General features: G+C 45.2%; 1 protein-coding gene across 1 annotated transcript in view; it reads right to left on the bottom strand.

Annotated features, from left to right (window-relative positions):
* Nucleotides 1–645: 645 nt before the first annotated feature.
* Nucleotides 646–22,672, bottom strand: part of eapp (e2f-associated phosphoprotein) — a 34,292-nt gene continuing 12,265 nt past the window's right edge. Inside the window, exons 3-6 of the mRNA XM_084308724.1 lie at nucleotides 12,839–12,961; nucleotides 9,220–9,334; nucleotides 5,095–5,223; nucleotides 646–2,900 (exon numbers count right to left, since the gene is read on the bottom strand). Coding sequence (XP_084164850.1) covers nucleotides 2,597–2,900; nucleotides 5,095–5,223; nucleotides 9,220–9,334; nucleotides 12,839–12,961 — 671 coding nt within the window. The 3' untranslated portion in view covers nucleotides 646–2,596. The remainder of the gene's footprint in view (nucleotides 2,901–5,094; nucleotides 5,224–9,219; nucleotides 9,335–12,838; nucleotides 12,962–22,672) is intronic.

Raw genomic sequence — 22,672 nt, 5'->3', positions numbered from 1 at the left:
CTGTATGCAAACAAGGAAACTATAAAAGAAGGATGGGTCATTACGTCAGAATAGTAATACGAGTTTTCACACGTTCACGCGCTGCTACACGAAGAAGCAATGGCCTTTCCTACTTTAATAGTTTCCTTGTGTGCAAGAGCAGCACATCCTGGCGACACTTCAAAATAAATGTCGTTCACCACACAGGACGTTTTGGCCATGGAATATTTTGGTAACATTATATGATGTGGCATTGCATACAGTGGTGGAAGAAGTACACAGCTCCTGGTAGAATTCCTCCATTCACAATTCCACTTGAGTAAAAGTAGAAAAGTAAGTATTTTTATTTTTAATTAAAAGTATTATATTAAAACAAAAGTAAAACTTTCTCTATCATGTTTCTTGTATTTAAAGGTGCTATAGATAAAATGTTTATGTAGAGCAATCTTTATATATATAGATATATAACAGCTTTTAGAAAGGTACAGATTAAAAGTATTGCTTTTCCCCACCAAATATTGATGAATTAATTATATATAAAAAATAATAATGCAGGTCCAAAATGAATGTTGTTTACATGTATCCTCTCCCAACTTTCCATTTCCCTACGTGGAACGCACCTGATTGGATGAAAATACAGAAAGCCCAAAAATAAATAGAAATAAAACTTTATTTTTTATTCAAATAAAGGGAAGAGATGATATGGCACAAATCAGACAAAGCAAACGCATGTGTTTTAGAGACTAATGCAACCGTTCACTGCAGTCCTCCTGGATGATCCACGTTCTCTCCACCCGGCTGAGTGGTACGATGGAGCGGCAGGACGCAAAAACACCCGTTCACCGCAAAGTTAAAACGTTGCTATAAGAGCGACTTCAAGAACCTTTCTTAAACCCCTATTTAACCAGGCTAGCTGACTAAGAACACATTCTTATTTAACCAGGCTAGCTGACTTAAGAACACATTCTTATTTAACCAGGCTAGCTGACTAAGAACACATTCTTATTTAACCAGGCTAGCTGACTAAGAACACATTCTTATTTAACCAGGCTAGCTGACTAAGAACACATTCTTATTTAACCAGGCTAGCTGACTTAAGAACACATTCTTATTTAACCAGGCTAGCTGACTTAAGAACACGTTCTTATTTAACCATGCTAGCTGACTAAGAATACATTCTTATTTAACCAGGATAGCTGACTAAGAACACGTTCTTATTTAACCAGGATAGCTGACTAAGAAGAATAGGTTCTTATTTAACCAGGATAGGTAACCAAAAAGTTAAGAACATTCTTATTTAACCAGGTTAGCTGACTAAGAACATTCTTATTTAATCAGGATAGGTAACCAAGAACACATTCTTATTTAACCAGACTAGTAGACTAAGAACACATTCTTATTTAACCAGGATAGGTAACCAAGAACACATTCTTATTTAACCAGGATAGGTAACCAGGATAGGTAACCAAGAACACATTCTTATTTAACCAGGATAGGTAACCAGGATAGGTAACCAAGAACACATTCTTATTTAACCAGCCTAGTTAAGTTGGGGTCACAGTGCCTTGCTCAAGGGCACTTCAGCTGTAGTCGTCGTCATCCATCTCCCAACCATGATTCCTCCTGGCAGTTATCGGACTGTTCATCAGCCCTCACAGAGGGTTACGTTACGACTGTGGAACCCGAGCTACTCTCAGAGCTGCACCACTATTCTCCACATCCTCAGCCGCTGAGTATAGAACAGACGAGACAATACCAAGGAAACTATAAAAGAAGGAAGGGTCGTCACTCACGCCAGAACACCAGCGTTCTATGCCAAGGAAACTATAAAAGGAAGGAAGGGTCGTCACGTCAGAACACCAGCGTGCTATGCTCTGCTTGGCGCCAGACTTTGGTGCCAGTTCTATTGAAGCCCATGGGAGATCACATGGATAAATAATCAAATCCTGGACTATAACGTATATCATGCCAGTTAGGGTACAGAGTGACCCTCACCTTGTGTATACCTTTTACTTTTAGTCATAGTATATATCCAGATTATATTTTCTTAATTTTTTTAATGTATTGCCTATATTGATTTTATTATAAATGTATATTATAACCGATAGGGCATACAGACCCTCATCTACAACTTTGTTTACACCGTTTATTTTTCTCATATTTCTATATTCAGATTACATTTTATTGCCTATATTTATGTCTTTCTTCGAATACACTGCCCATACCTGGTACCTCGCCTCCATGCTGCTATGACGGGGATCAATAAAAGGAATATCTTATCTTATCTTAGAAGCATAATATACAAGCTATCCGAGGAGATATACATAAACCAATATATCAAACGGTAGCTAGTTAACAATGCAAACAAACTGCCGATGCTTCCGACATCCGACGTAATAACCCGTTTAAACGGCAAGTCATAAACGAGGAGACCGGCTGATCCCATTCGACTCGACGTCGGCCGAAAAACCGAAAAAGTGTCCACACTTGGCACAGAGTGTGCGAGCGACCCTTCCTTATTTTATAGTGTCCTCGAACAACACGGGGAAGGGTTGAGAAAACATACAAGAGAAGCCGAAACAAGGCTCCTCTCTCAGTCCGACGACGGGCGTCGTCTTCAGCAGTGGCTGGCCAGGATGTTGAAGAAGTGATAGACCTCCTCCTTGTCGAACACGGCCACCTCCGTGGAGCACTCGGTGCACTGGACCGGGTGGTACGTCTCCTCGGAGTCCATGCCTCGGGGCGCGGGGTCCGGGACGCCGTCCGCCGGCGTGGTGGTGGTCGTGGTGGACGCTCCCTTCCTCCTCTTCCTGCTCCTCTGCTTCTTCTCCTCCTGCAGCTGGTAGCGCAGCACCTCGTCCCGCTTCACCCGGCAGTTCATGACGAACATGGCCCGGTACTGAGTCCGGTACTGCTCGTGCCTGTGGGGGGGGGGGGGGGGGGGGAACAGGGACTGTGATGTCATCACCGTTTAAAGATCCTGGCAGCCCCGTCCACAGGACACTAAACCTTTCACTACCACACGACAGAAGGTTAACCCTTTCACTACCACACTACAGAAAACCCTTTCACTACCACACTACAGAAGGTTAACCCTTTTACTACAACATGACAGAAGGTTAACCCTTTCACTACCACACTACAGAAGGTTAACCTTTCACTACCACACTACAGAAGGTTAACCCTTTCACTACCACACTACAGACGGTTAACCTTTCACTACCACACGACAGAAGGTTAACCTTTCACTACCACACGACAGAAGGTTAACCTTTCACTACCACAGGACAGAAGGTTAACCCTTTTACTACCACATGACAGAAGGTTAACCCTTTCACTACCACACTACAGAAGGTTAACCTTTCACTACCACACTACAGAAGGTTAACCTTTTCACTACAACTACACTACACTGTTGTTTTTTGAAAAACTGGGCTTTTGAGGTGATGAAATCACTGCGCCCAGGCAGCAGTGGTTCGGTTAAAAAAAAATCCGAGTATATATCTGCTTAGAAAACGAAAATGTCTAATTCTTTTTTAAACGTTTTTATTTCTCCATGTGGTAAATACACAGGTCATAACATGTTTACAGGAAAGTTTGAGTATTGTATTTGGAGTGTATGTCGTGACTGTTGGGATCTAGGCTACACTGGCACGCCTACTTCCAGTGAATGACGCTAGGAGTGGCTGTTCCCTAAGCCTAATGCATGCACAGAGAAGAAAAGGGTATGCATCTGCTTGTCTAGCTCCAGGGGGGAGCATGTCTATGTTCCCCGGGTCCCATGTTCCCCGCTTTGATTGATTGATAGATTGAACATTTTAGACCACCAGCCCCGATTCCAAACTCTAACCTTAACCAGTTTGAACGAGGGCCTAAGCTTAACCGTTCGAAACAAGGCGGACATTAATAATTAATAAAATAATAAAAATTTATAAAATGTTCAATCTATTAATCAATCAAAGCAGGGAACATAGAACCCGGGGGACATAGGACCCGGGGAACATAGGGATGATCCCCTCCAGGGTAGATGGCAAATAAGCTAATTTCGCAAAAGGTTGGCGTGTTCCTTTAATACTAAACACTGCACAGACTCTGATGCAGTGTGCTACTACGATATGTACCATGTATATATACCATTACTCTTGTTCTACTCTATTACAATTTATATTACGATCCTTGCTGCCTGTACCTCCTGACACGTGAATGTCTCCAAGGGGATTCATAAAAGAACATGTGACTTGCCCCGAGAAGAACAAGAACAAATGTCTTGTTGTTTTTCATTCAAAACTGTTGGACCCTTGTAAATAAGTCATGTGACGACCCCCACTTCACCTGCTGACTCTCAGGGAACATGGTGGAGTGGGAGGCTCGTTAGACTCACCTGGGCAGTGAGAGCTGCCTGCATGCAGATATGTGTCCCTGGTTAACTCACTCTGTCTGCTTTACCATCTACCAGGAACAGGTTGACCTCTACCCATTTGATCTTTGATATTTGAATACTACTACTTACACCACACTTCACGTTTCACTCATCCACACACTGCTTTCATTACTGATCCTTATACATACATATTCTTTGTTTATTTGAATCTTTGTTTGTTTAGATAGGTCTAAATAAATTATATTGTTAAATTGCTTTCACGTGTGGACTCCCTGTTTGTCACAATTGACCCGTTTGTGACAGTCAATATATTACTTATGGTTATGACAAAGGTACAATATGTACCTTTTTTCCTACGGCTGATAAGTACTTTATTTACATATCGCTGCTGGCGGGACAAAACCTCAACTCCATTTTTTTTTAATATTTCTTTTATATAAATCAACTCCGTAGATCATCCTCCATATATGTGTGTGTGGGTTTTACAAAGTTTAAACAATGGGAAAGCATTAAACCGATCATCTGTCTAAACCTCCTAACTCTATTCGCCCTCAAATCTGTGTTCGTTTTTTTCATCTGCTGAAAAGTTGGGTTTTTGGAGTTATGAGGTTTTGTCCCGCCAGCAGCAATATTTGAATCGAGATCGGGCTGCACACGGGAAGTGGAAACAACATGGCCTGTAAAAGAAGTAGGTCTGCTGTCGCTCGTGTCGGTCAGCGTCAGACGCATCTCACCTCTGGCAGTCCAGGCACAGCGTGGTCATGCAGGCGGGACAGTTCAGGACGGCATCGCTGCTGGGAAGAGCCGGGGGCAGACCTGGTCCGAGCCTGGAGGAGGCAGCTGGTGGTCTCCTTCTGATGTACCTGCTCGGGGGGGGGGGGGGGGGGGGGGAGAGAGAGAAGGAGGGGGGGGAGGGAGAGGAGGGAGAAAGAGAGAGAGGGGGGAGAGAGAGAGAGAGGGAGGAGAGAAGAGAGAGGGAAGGGAGAAAGAGAGAGGGGGGAGAGGGAGAAAGAGGGGGAGAGGGAGAAAGAGAGAGAGGGGGAGAGAAAGAGGGAGAGAGAGGGAGGAGAGAGGGGGAGAGAGAGAGAGAGGAGAGAGAGAGAGAGGGGGAGAGAGAGAGAGAGAGAGAGAGGGGGGAGAGAGAGAGGGGGGGAGAGGAAGAGGGGGGAGAGAGAGAGACAGAGAGAGGGGGGAGAAAGATAGAGAGGGAGAGAGAGACACAGAGAGAGAGGAGAGAGAGGGAGGGGGGAGAGAGAGAGACAGAGAGGGGGGAGAAAAAGAAATAGAGAGAAAGAGGGAGAGAGAGAGGTGAAAGTGAGTTGCAAGGTTATTTCCTGTCTGCTATTGATATGACCAAACACAGCAACAAGGTTTTGTTGTTCAGTAGAATCGTGTGGTGTGAGAACTGCCCAATGTGACCCAGTACATGCTGTACTGCCCCCTGGAGGAGGAAGAGGAGACCGTCATCCTAGCACAACGTCACACCGACGTTCACTAAAAGACTAATTTCAACAGTGCAGGTGTGACTGTGAACCTCTCCATAAGTCTGAGCCAGGAGGTAAAAGACACGCAGAGTCGGGCCAGGAGGTAGACCATGACCAAAACCAAAACATTGTTCCTTGCAGCAGTATTAAAGAAAATAAGTAATTTTTTTTATAAAATAACACCATGACAAATGTATAACAAGATAACATAAAAATGTGTCATCATATCACATTGTAACTTTTACTGGAAACGAAATACGAAATACCATTCAAACATTTCGATGAGCAAGCGTTTCTACATGATGTTTTTAATAGTGATTTACACATTGTTTCACTTATGACCGAGTTAGCATGGATTTATTTTAAATCCACCTTCTTGGCTATATGTGACAAGCATGCTCCTTTTAGGACATCTAGGATAAGCGGTAAAGACAACCCCTGGTTTAATGATTCTATGTCCTCTCTCATTCGACAGAGAGACACTGCCTGGGCTAAAGCAAAGAAATGGAATATTACATTAGATTGGAATCTGTATAGGACACTAAGAAACAAATGCACTAAGCTGATTAAAAACTCTAAATGTGCCTACTATCTTAATGCAATGCATGACAATTTGAATAACCCTGCAAAGTTTTGGAAACTTGTTAAATCCTCCTCAGGTTCTATCACTCCAAACAGCCTTCCTGATCTCTTAAGGGTAAATCAGAGTGAAATCAAGGGCAAAATGGATATTGCAGACGGCTTTAATAATCATTTTATTTCTGCTGGCTCAATCTTTGATTCTAGCAACTCAGGGATGATCGCTGCAGAAGGAGAGCCAGGTCCTCCGCCACTTGACCCTGATCAACTGTTCACCTTTGCCCCCATCTTGACCTCTCAGGTTCACAAAGCTTTAATGAGCCTAGATGTAAATAAATCTTCAGGCCCAGACAAGATAGAGCCGTTCTTCTTCAAAGTTGCTGCAGGTCTGATTGCAGAACCCATAACCTCTATTTTGAATCTCAGTCTTTGTGCTGGTGAATTACCTAGCTCATGGAAGTCGGCCATGGTTCTCCCCTTGTTAAAGGGCGGAGACCCCTCTGACCTAAATAATTATCGCCCTATTTCCAGACTGTCTGTAATGGCCAAAGTCTTTGAATCTCTTGTAAACGAACAACTGAAAAAGTTTCTAACTGACCATAATATTCTTAACGAGTCTCAGTCAGGCTTCAGATCAGGCCATAGTACTACTTCAGCGACTATGCTAGTCTCAAATGACATAATTGAAGCACTGGACAAGAAAAAACACTGTGCAGCATTGTTTGTTGATCTGTCTAAAGCTTTTGATTCTGTGGATCATGCATTGCTACTGCAGTGCAGAGGCTTGGCTGCATAGGTCTTGGTAAAATGGCTTTGAGCTGGTTTAAAAACTATCTATCTGAAATAACTCAGTGTGTTTCAGTAGAAGATTATGCAAGCCATTCTGAAGAAGGTGTGTTCACACCGAAACGTCATGATTACAGGCTGCCAATAAATTTGGAAAAACCTGGAGTGCGTGCCTGGACATTGTTTCCCTATTTTTCAGTAGAAGATTATACCTCAGCTGCTCTTACTGTAAACAAAGGTGTTCCACAAGGTTCTATTTTGGCCCCCGTCTTATTTTCCATCTTTATAAATGAACTAGGAAATGGGATAAACCCAGCACGTTTTCATTTATACGCCGATGATAGTTGTTTACACAGTGGCTTCCTCTTTAACTCAGACCATAGAGCTTCTACAGGATGCTTTTAATACACTACAACACTCCTTGCTAAGGCTAAGACTGGTCCTTAATGCAAAAAAGACCAAGTACATGACCTTCTCTCGCTCTCGAGCTAATACAGCTGTCCCGCCGATTCTGACACTGGAAGGGACATGCCTTGACAAAGTAGCATCCTATAAATATCTGGGCATATGGATTGATGAAAAGATGGCCTTTGATGTTCATATTGGGAACCACTGAGAAAACTTAGACCCAAACTGGGCTTTTTCTTCCGGTTAAAGAAATGTTTCCCGTCTGAAGCCAGGAAGAGAATTGTGCAGAGTTCCTTTCTGCCTGTATTAGACTATGGCGATGTAATCTATATGCATGCTCCTTCCTCCCTGCTTAAAAAGCTGGATTCTGCGTACCATACTGCCATACGTTTTGTAACGGGGGCAGGCTCTCGCACCCACCACTGCACTTTGTATCAGTCATTACGATGGTCCTCTCTGTACCAAAGAAGACAATCACACATGTTGATTTTTATCCTTAAGTCATTGCTAGGTAAGCTGCCCTTATATATCTCCAGACTTCTGTCCTTTTATACTTGCTTTTTTAATACCAGACGAGCAGCAAATGGGATGCTTTTAAATGTTCCTTTGATGCAGTCAGAGCTTGGTAAAGCTGCATTCTCCCACTATGCTCCCTTTTTATGGAATACGCTGCAAGTAAAACTTTGTCTAAAGGCACTTCCTACTGTGAATGCTTTTAAAGGTATGCTACGATTAGCCCTTTATGAAACATGTAACTGTTTTACCTGATGCTATTGCTGATCTGATTATGCTCCTTGCCACTGCACAAATGGCCTTCTGTATTTATATTTGAATTGTATGTTCTTTGTTTAATGCCCTGTTTTATGTTGAAACTTGTTGTGTGCCGTGTTGGTCAGGACTCCCTGGAAGAAGAGATCTTGTATCTCAATGGGACATTCCTGGATAAATAAAGGATAAATAAAATAAAAAATAAAAAATACTGTTATACCATGGAAACTAAGAAAAACATCTTGTTATGTTATATCACCTTCCCTATCACTCAGGCCTATCACCAACCAGCCCCATTACCCTGCCCTAGGGCTGAACCTTCGTTCGTTACATTGGCATTCGAATTTTTTATTTTTAATAAAATTAATGTATTTAATTTTTTTTTCTATTCATTCGGTTTAAACCAATGGGGATTTTCTTCACAGTTGCAAATAATTAGGCTACACTAATATTATAGTATTAAAACTGATGAGTTATATTCATTAAAGAAAGTTGATTTAGTTGGGCTGGGGCTTCTCCCTGGGCTGGGTCTGGAAAGTTGATTTAATAAAAAAAAAATGAAAAAAAAAATGACTAATTTAATCAGATTAATCACTTTATTCAAATTGAGGATTTAGTTTGAGGATATTTATATAAAGAAAAAAAAAGTATAAAAAAAAATTGATTTTCTTTAACTTATTATAACCCTGACGAAGTTCGAATCCCAAAAACAGGCTTCGGGGACAGCCTTACCCTGCCCTATTACTCAGCCCTATGACTAACCATCCCTATCACTCAGCGCTATGACTAACCAGCCCCATCACCCAGCCTCATGCACGACGTCTCTCTACTCACTGCCTCCTCCGGGAGTCCACCCAGGCCTGGTCCCTGTCGTCCTCGTCAGGGTCGTACAGCAGCTCGTCATTGGTCAGAACGGCCCTCTGTTTCCGCCTCCGGCCCGTGGAACTACCTGCGAAGCGAATGAAAATGTCAGGATTTCTAATTAGAAAACACAAAGTATGACCTTTTTCCCCCCCATTAACACTTTGAGTGCCAACGACGAGATTTCACATTAGTTCATGCCAACCGTTCAGTGCCAATGTGACGAGAAATCTCGTTTTTTGATCGTTTTTTTTTTTTATTTATTAGCGATTTCCATTCATATTTCATCAATCTAGCCTCATGTTACCACTGGGACTCTGTCTGAGCTCCATTGGGAAAATACCGCCCCCTATCGTCTCTCCGGATGGTACTGCATCCCTTTGGATTGGATTGAATGAAAAGCATGGAGAAAAAAAAATCCTGCTTCCACATTTTACTTGTCAGACAAGTAACCCGAGACGATTGAAGTCATTGCCGAGCCGCAGAACAGCTGAGAATGTGTGTTTACAGTACCCAGCGTTGGATCAATAAACGCGATCGATATTTGGAATTTGGAATCAGGAATTTGAATAATCTTTTGAGAACATCTGATCTGAGGTAAGGAATCTATTTTACCAGTCTTGGGATAATCAGAGCTTTTTTCAACGTGGGCCCTATGTGTGTGTGTGCGTGTGTGTGTGTGCGCTGATCAGGAGATGGATAATCGATTTTTCAGCCCGCTTCTATAGTGTGCATAAGTACACATACTATCGATAATCTAGCGTTTATTTGGAAACTATTCATAAATAGGCTGAAAAATGACTGTTTTTTTTTATCTACTTTTTCTCCCCATTTTCTATTTTTCTCCCTTCCCCAATTTCGTATTGTCCAATTCTACCCTCCCCTGTCTCGAACGCTGTTGGCCATGCCTCCCACAAGCCGGCTGCAATGTGGACAAAGCCTTGCATCACGTGTCCCCTCCGGTACTCGAGGAGGCAGCCGTCGCATCTTTTCACCTGTACAGCACGATCTCAGCGGCGAGGGTCTGCGTGGGAGGGACACGCCGCCCCCGTCGCTTCCTGATTCTACTGCGCAGGCGCACAAACCGACCTGTAGGAGTCGCTGTCCACAATGTCCGATCGCCACCCACCAGCTTCCCACCCCCTAATACTGCCAATTGTATTAGTATGAACGACCAGCCAAGCTGGTAGCAACGGCGAGAGCTGGGCTCGAACCCAGCATCTCCTGCGTTGGTGGCGAGCGCCTTGCCCACTGCGCCACCATAACGTTTTTTGTGTATTCCAGTATATTCCAGTAAAGGGCGATTATCACAGAATCTTCTGAAACTTTCATAAAACGAGCGTTTTTCAAAATGGTATAAAACGGAAATGAACCGATTAAAAAACAATCTGTTTCGACAATGTTGACTGCAAACAAGTCATTGATAAGCGACGGCCATATTATACACATAGCCATAATTTAAGATATAGTTTATGCGTTCGCAAATATGAGAGCTCCATCATTGAAGTGGGTGGTGGCACGCAACGGGGTTCCGGGGCACCAGACCCGTGGCACGGAAAGTGTTAACAATACCTTTAGTATCTCTTATGGAGCGACTAAACGTTTTCAGTCAAGATCCCGAACAGAGTTAACCCTTTCACTACCACACCAAAGTGTTAACCCTTTCACTGCGACACGATAAAGGGTTAACCCTTTCACAACCACACTACAGAAGGTTAACCCTTTCACTACCCTTTCGGTTAACCGCCTGTAGTGTGGTAGTGAAAGGTTAACCTTCTGTAGTGTGGTAGTGGACTCGGCCTGGGATCACGGTGGCTCAGTAGTAGTGTGAGCTTGTGTATCGACCCCCACTCTGCCTGTTAATGGGTGAGTCTGCTGACTCTCAGGGAGCATGGTGGAGTGGGAGGCTCGTTAGCCCAATTACTCTCACCTGGGCAGTGAGAGAGCTGCACATTTATGTTTCCCTGTCTAACTCCCTCTGTCTGCTTTTCCATCTACCAGGAACGGTCCGTTAACCTCTACCCGTTTTGATCTTTGATATTGGAATACTATTACTTACACACATGTTTCACTCATCCACACTGCTTTCATTACTGATCCTTATACACATACATATTCTTTGTTTATTTTAATCTTTGTTTGTTTAGATAGGTCTAAATAAATGATATTGTTAAATTTGCTTTCACGTGTGGACTCCCTTTTTGTCACAATTGACCCGTTTGAGACACTCGTCTGTCTAGGTTTTTTTTTTTTTTTTAACAGTGTGCAGGACAGGCATGGTTGCATTCAGTCAGTGTGAAGTTTTGACTGCGCCTTTAAGATAAAACAAAGTACATTCCCATCAATCTTAGCGAGGTGGAAATGTAACGTAATCTCTTTCCAGTCACTCTGTGCTATCTGATGGAGCGGGACTGCCCTGAGGAACACAGAGGAGGAAGCACTTCTCTAATCCGACGTATCGTATACAACTCTGTTAACAGACGAGACAGTGATTTAATAACATACATAATGGAAGGAAGTCGAGGAGGAATACCGTCGTCTATACACGGCACGAATGAGACAAAAGTTCAGGTTTCCTTGACGACAATGTAAAGTTCCGCCACCGTAAGTGTGCCAGGTGTGCCAGCAGTAGGGGGGGGGGGGGGCCGGGGAGCGGGGACCATGACGCACGTGAGCTGCTGGTGATTCCGGCCCTACTACTTACTTGTAGGGCTGGGCGATATGGCCTAAAAATAAAATCACACCACCACATCCGATTTTAATCGATTTTCTTCTCTTAAAAACTAGAAATGCCAAGGAAATCATTCAAATAAGCTTTGTTTTTATTTGACACAAAAAAATTATCAAACCAAGATGAATTTCCCTATTGGGATTGAAGTGCAAACCTAACTTTCACCAATCTTCACTTAAAAAATAAATAATAATATATATATAAAAGGTTACTCTTGATCAAACAAAGATGAATGTCCCTATTGGGATTAATAAAGTGCAAATCTAACTTTCACCAAATGATTTTCACAATAATTTTTTTGTGAAAATCAATTTATTAAAAAAATCGTCCTAAATCAGGCGGCTAAGTGGCGCAGTGGGCAATGCGCTCGCCACTAACGCAGGAGATGCTGGGTTCGAGCCCAGCTCTCGCCGTTGCTACCAGCTTGGCTGGTCGTTCATACCAACACAATTGGCAGTGTTAGGGGTGGGAAAGCTGGTGGGTGGGGATAGGACGTTGTGGACAGCGACTCCTACAGGTCGGTTGGTGCGCCTGTACAGCAGAATCAGGAAGTATCGGGGGCAGCGTGAGCCTCCCACGTGTTACTCCTCGCCACTGAGAGATTGCGCTGTACAGGTGAAAAGATGCAACGGCTGCCTCCTCGTGTACCGGAGGGGACACGTGATGCAAGGCTTGGTCCTCACTGCAGCCGACCAGTGGGAGGCATAGTCTAGCAACGTTCGAGACAGGGGAGCGGAGAATTGGCGAGGCGAAATTGGGATGGGAGAAAAATAGAAAATAAGGAGAAAAAGTGGATAAAAAAAAAAAATCTTCCTAAATCATGAATTCGAATTAATCGATTAATCGCCCAGCCCTACTTACTTGGAGTGTCTTCTTCCCCCTCGGAGTCGGAGTCGAAGTACACCGTGTCGTACAGCGGAGCCTCTGGTAACCCTGGTAACGCCGGGGTGGCAGTGCTGCTGCTGCTCCCTGGAGGAGGATCACCTGAACAAACAAACAGACAACACAGTGTTCACTCAGGTAACCATGGTAACGCTGGCTGCTCCCTGGAGAAACAGACAACACAGTGTTCACTCAGGTAACCATGGTAAAATATAGTATATATATCCCCCCCCCCCCCCCCCCCCAATAGATATATTGTGAACGATGGTATAGTAAAAATTAGGGCCGAGGGGTGCTCCAGTAGCACACCGCGCGCTGAGTCACGAAGCAGTCGTCCCGGGTTCGTTTCCCAGTCCCGGCGACCATTTGCCGCATGTCTTCCCTACCTCTCCTCCCATTCTCCCTCTCTCGGTCCTGCGTGGCCAGAAAAAGCTGAAAATGCTATAAAATAAAAGTCTAAAATTGTTTTATTAACCCTTTAATCGCCAATGACGTGTTAAGACGTCATTCCTCGCCATGCGTAATCTGCCAATGACGTCGTACAGCGTCTTTGAGATCAATATTTAAGGAGACTTGACGGGTGCTGCAGATCTCCTCTCAACTCTCCAACGGTTCAAGACCGCCATCTGGTGGCCGATCGGCAAATCGCCAAAACCGGAAGTGAGCGGCCGGAAGTGGTGCTCACCCATATTTCGTCCGGCCACTCGCTATCGCTCCCGGGGCTCCATCTCGACACACTGGATAATCGATCGGTTGCCCTAACTCAATAAACAACGTTATTTGGACGTATATAGTATTATACAACCTGGAACTGGACCAACTAGATCGACATCCCATAATAACGATCTTTTTGCTCCAGTAGCATTGCCCAATGCTACGAGGAAGCTGCGGTGAGTTTCAGCGTGTTTGATTATTATTATCCATATAAACTGCTCTGATCTATATATCGCCCATACTACATAAATGATTTAACGTCGGCCACGGACTTATAAACCCCCCCCCCCCCTCCGGTCACCAGCAGATGATGAGGAATGACGTTTAGGACCTTGTACAATTGAAATTTTGTATCTGACGTCAATCGGTATCAAACTACATTTGATGATCTAATATATGTATTTATGGCTATAACTCACGTTCTGCAGAATGCTGCAGAAAACGATAAAAACATGTTTATACTTTAGACCGTATTTTAGTATGAATATGTGAATGAAAAAGTAGAACGTTGCTACATCCTAAACGATAGATACTTGACGTTGAATGGGCCATAGTAATGTCAATTTAGCAATAAAATTTAAAAAGTTATAGCCCTGCAAAGAAGGGGAACATCTCCATAGACTTACAGTGGTGGCAGAGAGGTGATTAAGATCAGAATAATCCCTGGCAGATAAAGGGTTAAATTAGGGCTGCACGATTTTTTTCTCTCTAAGAATTGAGATCACGATTCTCTCGCACGATTCTTATTTTTCATCATCATTTAAAAAAGTTAAGTAAAAAGTTACATTATTAAATTTCTTGGTATGTAAAAATTTAAAAAAATCGTCATAATTTAGAAATGAGATTGCATAGGTCTGTGAATCGAGATCGCGATTTTTTTTCCAGATTAATTGCGCAGCCCTAGTAAAAATACATACATTTGCATGGATCCATAACGGTATGCGTTCATATTCAGTAACACAATAACAACAACACACCACCTGGCAGCGTCGGCCCCCAGGTCCATATTCAGTAACACAATAACAACAACACACTACCTGGCAGCGTGGGCCCCCAGGTCCATATTCAGTAACACAATAACAACAACACACTACCTGGCAGCGTGGGCCCCCAGGTCCATATTCAGTAACACAATAACAACAACAACACACCACCTGGCAGCGTGGGCCCCCAGGTCCATATTCAGTAACACAATAACAACAACACACTACCTGGCAGCGTGGGCCCCCAGGTCCATATTCAGTAACACAATAACAACAACACACTACCTGGCAGCGTGGGCCCCAGGTTCATATTCAGTAACACAATAACAACAACACACTACCTGGCAGCGTGGGCCCCCAGGTCCATATTCAGTAACACAATAACAACAACAACACACCACCTGGCAGCGTGGGCCCCCAGGTCCATATTCAGTAACACAATAACAACAACACATTACCTGGCAGCGTGGGCCCCCAGGTTCATATTCAGTAACACAATAACAACAACACACTACCTGGCAGCGTGGGCCCCCAGGTCCATATTCAGTAACACAATAACAACAACACACTACCTGGCAGCGTCGGCCCCCAGGTTCATATTCAGTAACACAATAACAACAACACACTACCTGGCAGTGTCGGCCCCCAGGTTCATATTCAGTAACACAATAACAACAACACACTACCTGGCAGCGTGGGCCCCCAGGTTCATATTCAGTAACACAATAACAACAACACACTACCTGGCAGCGTCGGCCCCCAGGTTCATATTCAGCAACACAACAACAAAAACACACTACCTGGCAGCGTGGGCCCCCAGGTCCATATTCAGTAACACAATAACAACAACACATTACCTGGCAGCGTGGGCCCCCAGGTTCATATTCAGTAACACAATAACAACAACACACTACCTGGCAGCGTCGGCCCCCAGGGCCCCGTTCCCCGTACCTGGATAACTGAGTTAGCCGGATAATTTCCAGTCTAGTCTGACTTAAGCCGGACCTTTCCATTCCCCGACGCGCGATTGTCCAAATCACCATGACAACAGATCAAAAAGTTTGAGCCTGGGCGAGAGCAGGGTTAACTTCAGTTAGCCGGATGAACCATGGCCACGCCCCCGCAAAGAAATGACAGCTCGCTTCCTGAAATGATTCTCACAGTCTAGATCCCATTATACCATTCTGAATTATGTTTCTGTGCTTCGTTTTCCTAGAGGGGGCTTTTGAAATGTATAATAATAGAACTAAATGCTGATAATAAATCATATTGAGCCTATAGATTTACTTTGTCCTAAATAAAATAATGCACGTCATATACGGCGCTCGGAGTCGCGATACACGGTGCATGTGATTTTTTTTTTTTGTCTTTTTCCCCCTCCATTTTCCTCCGATTTTCTCCAATCCCAATGTTAGTCGTATGCCAATTCCCAGTCCCTTCCTGGTCGCTGCGCACTTACCCCCCACAGTCAGATCATCTGGGAGAGTGGAGGCTACCACGTGCTTCCTCCGACACACGTCCAGCCAATCACCGCTTCTTTTCACCTGGCAGCGCGGATTCTCATCGAGAGGGCGTAGCGTGTGGGAGGATCACACTATCCCCCTCAAGTCCTATCCGCGCTTAGCAGGCGCCCCGACCGAACTGTAGGAGTCGCTGTTTACAACGACCCGGACCCAGCGTTTCCGTTAGCCGGTAATTACCGGTATTTGACTGGCAAAATCTGTTGAAGTCCGACATATTTAATCTCTCCGGTCATAATGTCCGGTGAAAATAATTCCCTCTAAACACAATTAGATTATTTGAATTGTATTAAAATAGGCTAAAATTATATAGCCTATGCGATGAACGAAACAATCTCACCAAGCAGCCGGTCTAATAATGACATCCTGCTGTCAGCGCGAGCTGGCTGCTGATATATTTACGTGAAGCATGGCTTGGCAGGGTGCAGTACTCCAATTCAGCCATTGGCAATTCAGCTGTTGGGTGGGGGCGCTGCTGACACCACTGCTCTGCTCTGCCTGCTCCAAGTGCTCCATGCTTCACGTAAATATATCAGCAGCCAGCTCGCGCTGACACAGCGGTGCCAAATTTCTCAGTTCTTCGCTTGATATAATTAATACAAATGTCCAATATAACGGAATTAGTTAGCTCATAAAAATGTGATTATAACAGACTGCTGTTTATTAAGGTCGGGCAGACTGCCCACCGACACCTCAAGTCGGCAGCAGCAGCACGAAGTCTCGAGGGACTTATTTTATTTGGAATATATTAATGACTGATACGCAAAAGTAGCCTAGTTTTAAGTTAAAATATTATAAATGCCTTGATGATGTCATTCTTTATATATGTCTATCAATTGTTTTTAAGCTCAATAAACTCTGACCGGAATTTATCCCATTTGTCCGGTAGATTGAAATCTACCGGACACTCAGACCTGCAAAAAAAAATTCTAACGGAAACCCTGCCCGGACCCACCCCGCCAGCTTCTCCCACCCTCTAATACAGCCAATTGTATTAGTGTGAACGGCCAGCCAAGCTGGTGACAACCCCGGAGCTGTGAGCTGGATTCGAACAGGCGAATCCAGCTCACAGCTCCGGGGTTGGTGACGAACGCAATCTCCGCTCGGCCACCTAACCGCCTATTGCATGTGGTTATTTTAATAACGGCGCATTGCAAATGTGAATCCCGCAGGGATATTTTTAATGAATGAAACCTATCGGCCGTTTGGCTCTGATTAGTTTCATATATTCTCCGCTGTAGATTTGCTTAATGGAGCGCCCAGATTGTGTTTCATTCAAGCATAAAATTGAAGTGTCTATGCGTGGATTGTGGTTTTTGTGGATTATGAATTACGAGGAATCTGAGGATTGTTGAATTGTATCATCACTCGCACGTTAGTTTTTTTTTTTTTTTTTATTAATATTTTTGTACAAATCTTACACATCATGGAAGAACTTTCGTCAGCATAACATGCAAAGTCAAAGATTTGTCTTTTTCTTTTAGACATACAAAACTTACATAGGACTTATACAGACATACCAAAAACAGACATGGAAATTAAAAAAGTACTTACAAAAAAAAAAAAAAAAACATTACTATGTATTGTGCATAATAACCAAGACGTATATACGTTACATGTAGTCCAATTCTACCTGCGAAGCAGGTATGTGCTGCATCTTACACCATCCGGACATACAATCTATGCATATACATACATGATACAATATAAAGTATAGGTACCATCAGGTCAGATCCCATTTTTCACATTCATCTTTGATAATACTGAAACCCCACCTTAATCATTCGTCCCCAGACCGTTCAGTCAGGTGTAGAAAACTGTCCCATACCTCAGCGAAAATATCCTCTCTCCCTGCGACTCTATACGTCACCCTTTCATATGATGCTGTCCGGAACATTAGTTCCATCCATTCTTTAAAAGTAATATCAACAGGTGATTTCCAATGTCGTAATGCAATTCTACATCCTGATATCATGGCCATTCTATACCACATTCCCCGGTATTTAGGCAGTTTAATCCCTTTTGGTACTATACCCAAAACACATGCCATTGGGGCGTTATTTATCTTCACATTCAGGACCTTACTTATGAATATCACAATTTGATCCCACATTTTCCGGACCTTCTCACATTCGTATAACATGTGCAGTAAAGTGCCTGTCTCCTTCTCACATCTCCAGCAGATGTCACTGTCCCTTAATTTCAGTCTGGCCAGTTTACTAGGCGTCCAATAGCTTCTGTTCAACACTTTGTAAAAAATAAGTTGTGATTGCGCCTCTGTTGTGAAGGGCCAGATTAAACCGAATATATATATTTATTTATATATATATATTTAATTGTATTTGTATATTCTCTAATATTCCCTGATATCCCTTGTATATTCCTTGTACAATATGCATTGAATATCCATTCTAGCCTACTGAACATCCCATAATAGTCTCCATTCTACTATTGGTCGAGACCTTGGTGCCAGGCTGCCATACCCCTCAGACCCAGTTCAAACGTACCGCTCGACATGTACGAACAAGTCCTAGTTCCGCGTAGGAATTTGGCTACCGCACCACTAATGGGACTATTTGTTCATAGTGCGTATATATACTGCGCTACTAAAGTAGGACTTTCTTTTCAGTCCAGTTTCTTACCCTCCAATAGAGTCACAGACGTAAAGCCTCCCCGCGATGCCACGTGTGGGAGTAAGGCCAAGTTCGGCCTACCATCGGTATTGAGACATCGTGTATATTAATATTTGAATAGTCATATTTGGCACTATATCGTCGAGTTGGACGTAGTCTATTAAGCTAATAATAGTCTGTTAATATATAGTGCTTCGTGCGGTGAGAATACTACCGTAGTCAGTACCCCATCGTTTCGGGCAGAGAACTGGCTGCTTACCCAGGGTGGTTGACCCTATGTGAAGCTGCACCCGAGGAGCCCCAGAGCCGACGAGCGAGTGGACCTGTATACCGGATTATTCTACCGACGACAGCCCGCCTTCCCAGGCACGGATTATGCTTTGGATACTTTGATTATTCTATGGATAAAGACCCCCGACACTACCGTGTGTTGGAACCCCCCCCCCTGGAGAGGACGCAAGGTGAGGAGACGCTCTGCAAGACGAGGTCTCTCCACATCTCTCCCCCGTGGACCGGAGAGAGCCGGCCCACAAAGAGTCCACCTGCTTTCATCTGTGGTCCAAGGATCGCCGGCGCATTGAACGGCACTACAGTGGGTTCTCCTGGGATATCCTTGGCCGGACGAGGCAGCTGGATTCTACCCCCCCCCCCCCCTCCTACTCCTGTCGGCTTACAAGCGACCGGATTAACCCCCTCTAGTGTATCCAGCCTATAATCATTAAAGTATCATTGCTGTTATTCCTTAACTATTCCAGGTCGTATATTTACCACCTGCGCCTTCAGAGATTGGACATTATCTATTGATATACCGACGAATACTCCTTGCCATAAAAGTGCATACTATTTCAATTCATAAATGTAATTAAGTGATTAAGTGCTTATTCTACACACCATCGCTGTGTAGGAAATAAAGACCCGTTTCTAATTCGTACATTTGTGTTGGATCCGTTTCATCTACGTGAGAGTGTTCATGATAATATATTTATGCCGTGTACTGGGTGGCCGAATATTAAGTACAAAGGTAGTGGTAGTAAGTATCATATCTAGTAATACAGTCAGGGAATTGTACCCCTCAGTTACAATTGGTCCTTCGAGCCGGAGGGTAATTAGTGTAATATTAATATAGTGTTATTAATATTGAAATGGCCTATGATGAACACTCCACGAAACGATCCTCCTAACCAACGCCCGCAGCGCGAACGACGGCTCCCTCAGTACTTAGAGGCTTACGCTGTCAGTCAACAACCTAGTCTTCTACTAACAGTAAACGCGGTAAAACTAGAAAGTAAAAGTATGTCTAACCCCAACGCCCAGACTACCCCGACCATAGAGGCCCCTACGGGCTCTAATGTAACTGACCAAGTTCACGGTGGGGACCAGTGGGAACCAGACATGACTTCACACCCCGCCAGTACTGAAGAAGTAGTCCCCGATGAGTCCCGGGAGGAATACAACGCTACCGAGAGAGAACTCGGCACGGAAGAAGACGGGGAGAGCACCGTGGAGATAGAGCTCCACGGCTCCGCAAGGAGTACCCCGAGGGAAGGCTCCCCTATACAACCGCCTTCTCCCAGCGAGGCAGAGAGGACCCTACAGCAGGCATTCCTCGTCAGCCTGAAAGCCTCTACTGAACGCGATAGACTCCAGGGTGAACGCGATCGATTGCAGCTACAGCAACGGAGCGAAGAAGAGCACATACGCCTGGAAATAAGACGCATTCAGATGGAAGAGAATGTGGCCCGAGACCGAGCAGACAGCCAGCGAGCAGCTGCTGGTGCTCTACGGGACGCAGAGCGCGACAGACAGCAAGCGCAACTAATAGAACAGCTGATCAGACGGACAACACCCTCTCCCTCCGCCAGAGGCTCCAGGAACTCGTCTAGACACACCACCAGGGCGGCATCCCCTAGCCGAGTAAACAACCCTGAACTTGACCAACAGACGAGGTCTATACCCCCCACAGACCACCTCCCCCCACCGGTCCAAGCGAGACCTAGCAACCGGGAAGGAGCAGCATATCCTGTGGAGAGGCTAAACCAGAGACTACAAGCACTGGATGACCTAACTGAAGACGAAGAGGAAGAGGAGGAGAACCGCGCCCGAAGACAGCACAGTACTCTACCGGACCAGGAGGTCCGGTACAGCCCAGGCTATACTCCCGCGGAGCTGCGCTACAGACCCCCGACTCTATACACGGGTGAGCACGACGCACGACCCGCACCGAGGAACAGCACCTGGACAAGCGGGCCATGGTACACTGCCGGTACCAGCCCATACCAAGGAGCGGGAGGAGACTCGCCTAGGAGGCCTCTCCCCCAACGCTCGCCGATGTATCCACAGTCAGCGTCATACATTGGCACGCCTATGGTACCCGACTTCACCCAAGAGAACCGGGCCCAGTATACAGAACTCTGCATGTGTCTGGAGACCATGTTGGTGGATGTATTGGATGAACGCCACAAATACGCCATCCTACTGCAGCACTTAAAGGTGCCCCGCGCACATAATATAGCGCTCGCCTACGCGACTTCCACCACCCCATACACAGCAGCGCTGGTAGCATTGGACCAGAGGTATGGGCGCATATGGGATTACGTGATCCAGGAGATCCGACACATCGACCGCTTACCCCCAGCAATAGACAATCGAGCACTGGACGACCTGTCCATCAGAGTGCAGTCCCTGGTAGGGATGTTGGGAGCGCAAAGAGAGAAGGGGAAGTATGAACTTTACGCCAACTCAAATGTGGAAAGGATCCTGGAGAAGCTGCCGCCCGCTCGTCAGGAGCGTTTTAGGCGGCAGAGGGACCACAGAGACCCGAATGGCCCCGAACCGAACCTCCTCGATCTAGCAGACTTCCTGGCGAGAGAAGTCAGCAGCCTACGGCTAGATACATTCGGACGGAGCACCCCTGGCTCCAGAGAAGGAACCAGACGACTAAATGATGGAAGAAGATCGGTGACTGTGATGCACCAATCGGAGTCAGTACCGAGCAGCAGGAGCCACAGTACCCCCTCCAGAACGGAGAAGTGGAAGATAGTGTGCCCCTACTGTGAGAAAGAACACTGGCTAGCGCAATGTGACTCCTTCCCCAAGCTGAACGCGGAGGAAGCAGGTCAATGGATAAAGTCCAACAAGCGCTGTTTTCGCTGTGCGCGCTCACACATGGCAGCCGAATGCCGCTTAAAGAAAAGGTGCACCAAGTGCGATGGAGCCCATCTGGACATACTTCACGACAGTAACAGACGGCGCCCTTCACCTGCACCATCCAGCCGCAAAGCGAGCGTCATGTACATCGATCCCGCCAGCAGCAGTGGAGCCCGAGTACTCCTAAAAGTAGTGCGTGTGACACTAAGCCACCAGAATAAAGTCCTGGACACTTACGCCGTCCTCGATGACGGGTCAGAGAAGACCCTGCTGCTCGCCTCCGCTGCGGCCCAGCTAGGGCTGCGGGGAAGCGAAACCCAAATGACAATTCGGACAATAAGACGAGATTTGAAGACGATAAAGGGCGAGAATGTCTCATTCTCTATCGCAGCAAGCGGCCAGCCTGAGCGACGGTACCAGATTGCAGACGCTTTCACCAGCCAAGAAATAGGACTGTCGCGGTACACATACCCCGTCGCCAAGCTGATGGAGAAATATGCACATCTGCGCAAGTTACCGATCCCGCTCATAGACAATGCTATGCCGACCCTGTTGATAGGCTCCGACCATGCAGACCTCATTGTCCCGATAGACCGGGTTCATACCGGACCCCGAGGCTGTCCTGCAGCAGTCGAGACCCGTTTGGGATGGACTCTCCAAGGCCCGCTCGCCAAATCTCTCAACCGAAGTACAGCCACTAGATGTCTCCACTCCCGAGTCAGAGAGGGAGAAACCGCACTCCTGCAACACGTAGAGCGGCTATGGAGCTTGGAACAAATGCCCTTTAAGAATGGAAAGAAAGACATTCGCTCTAAA

This window comes from Notolepis coatsorum, assembly GCF_963971535.1.
Source record: "Notolepis coatsorum genome assembly, chromosome: 2".
Lineage (NCBI taxonomy): Eukaryota > Metazoa > Chordata > Actinopteri > Aulopiformes > Paralepididae > Notolepis > Notolepis coatsorum.
This window is presented reverse-complemented; position numbering and strand designations above follow the sequence as displayed.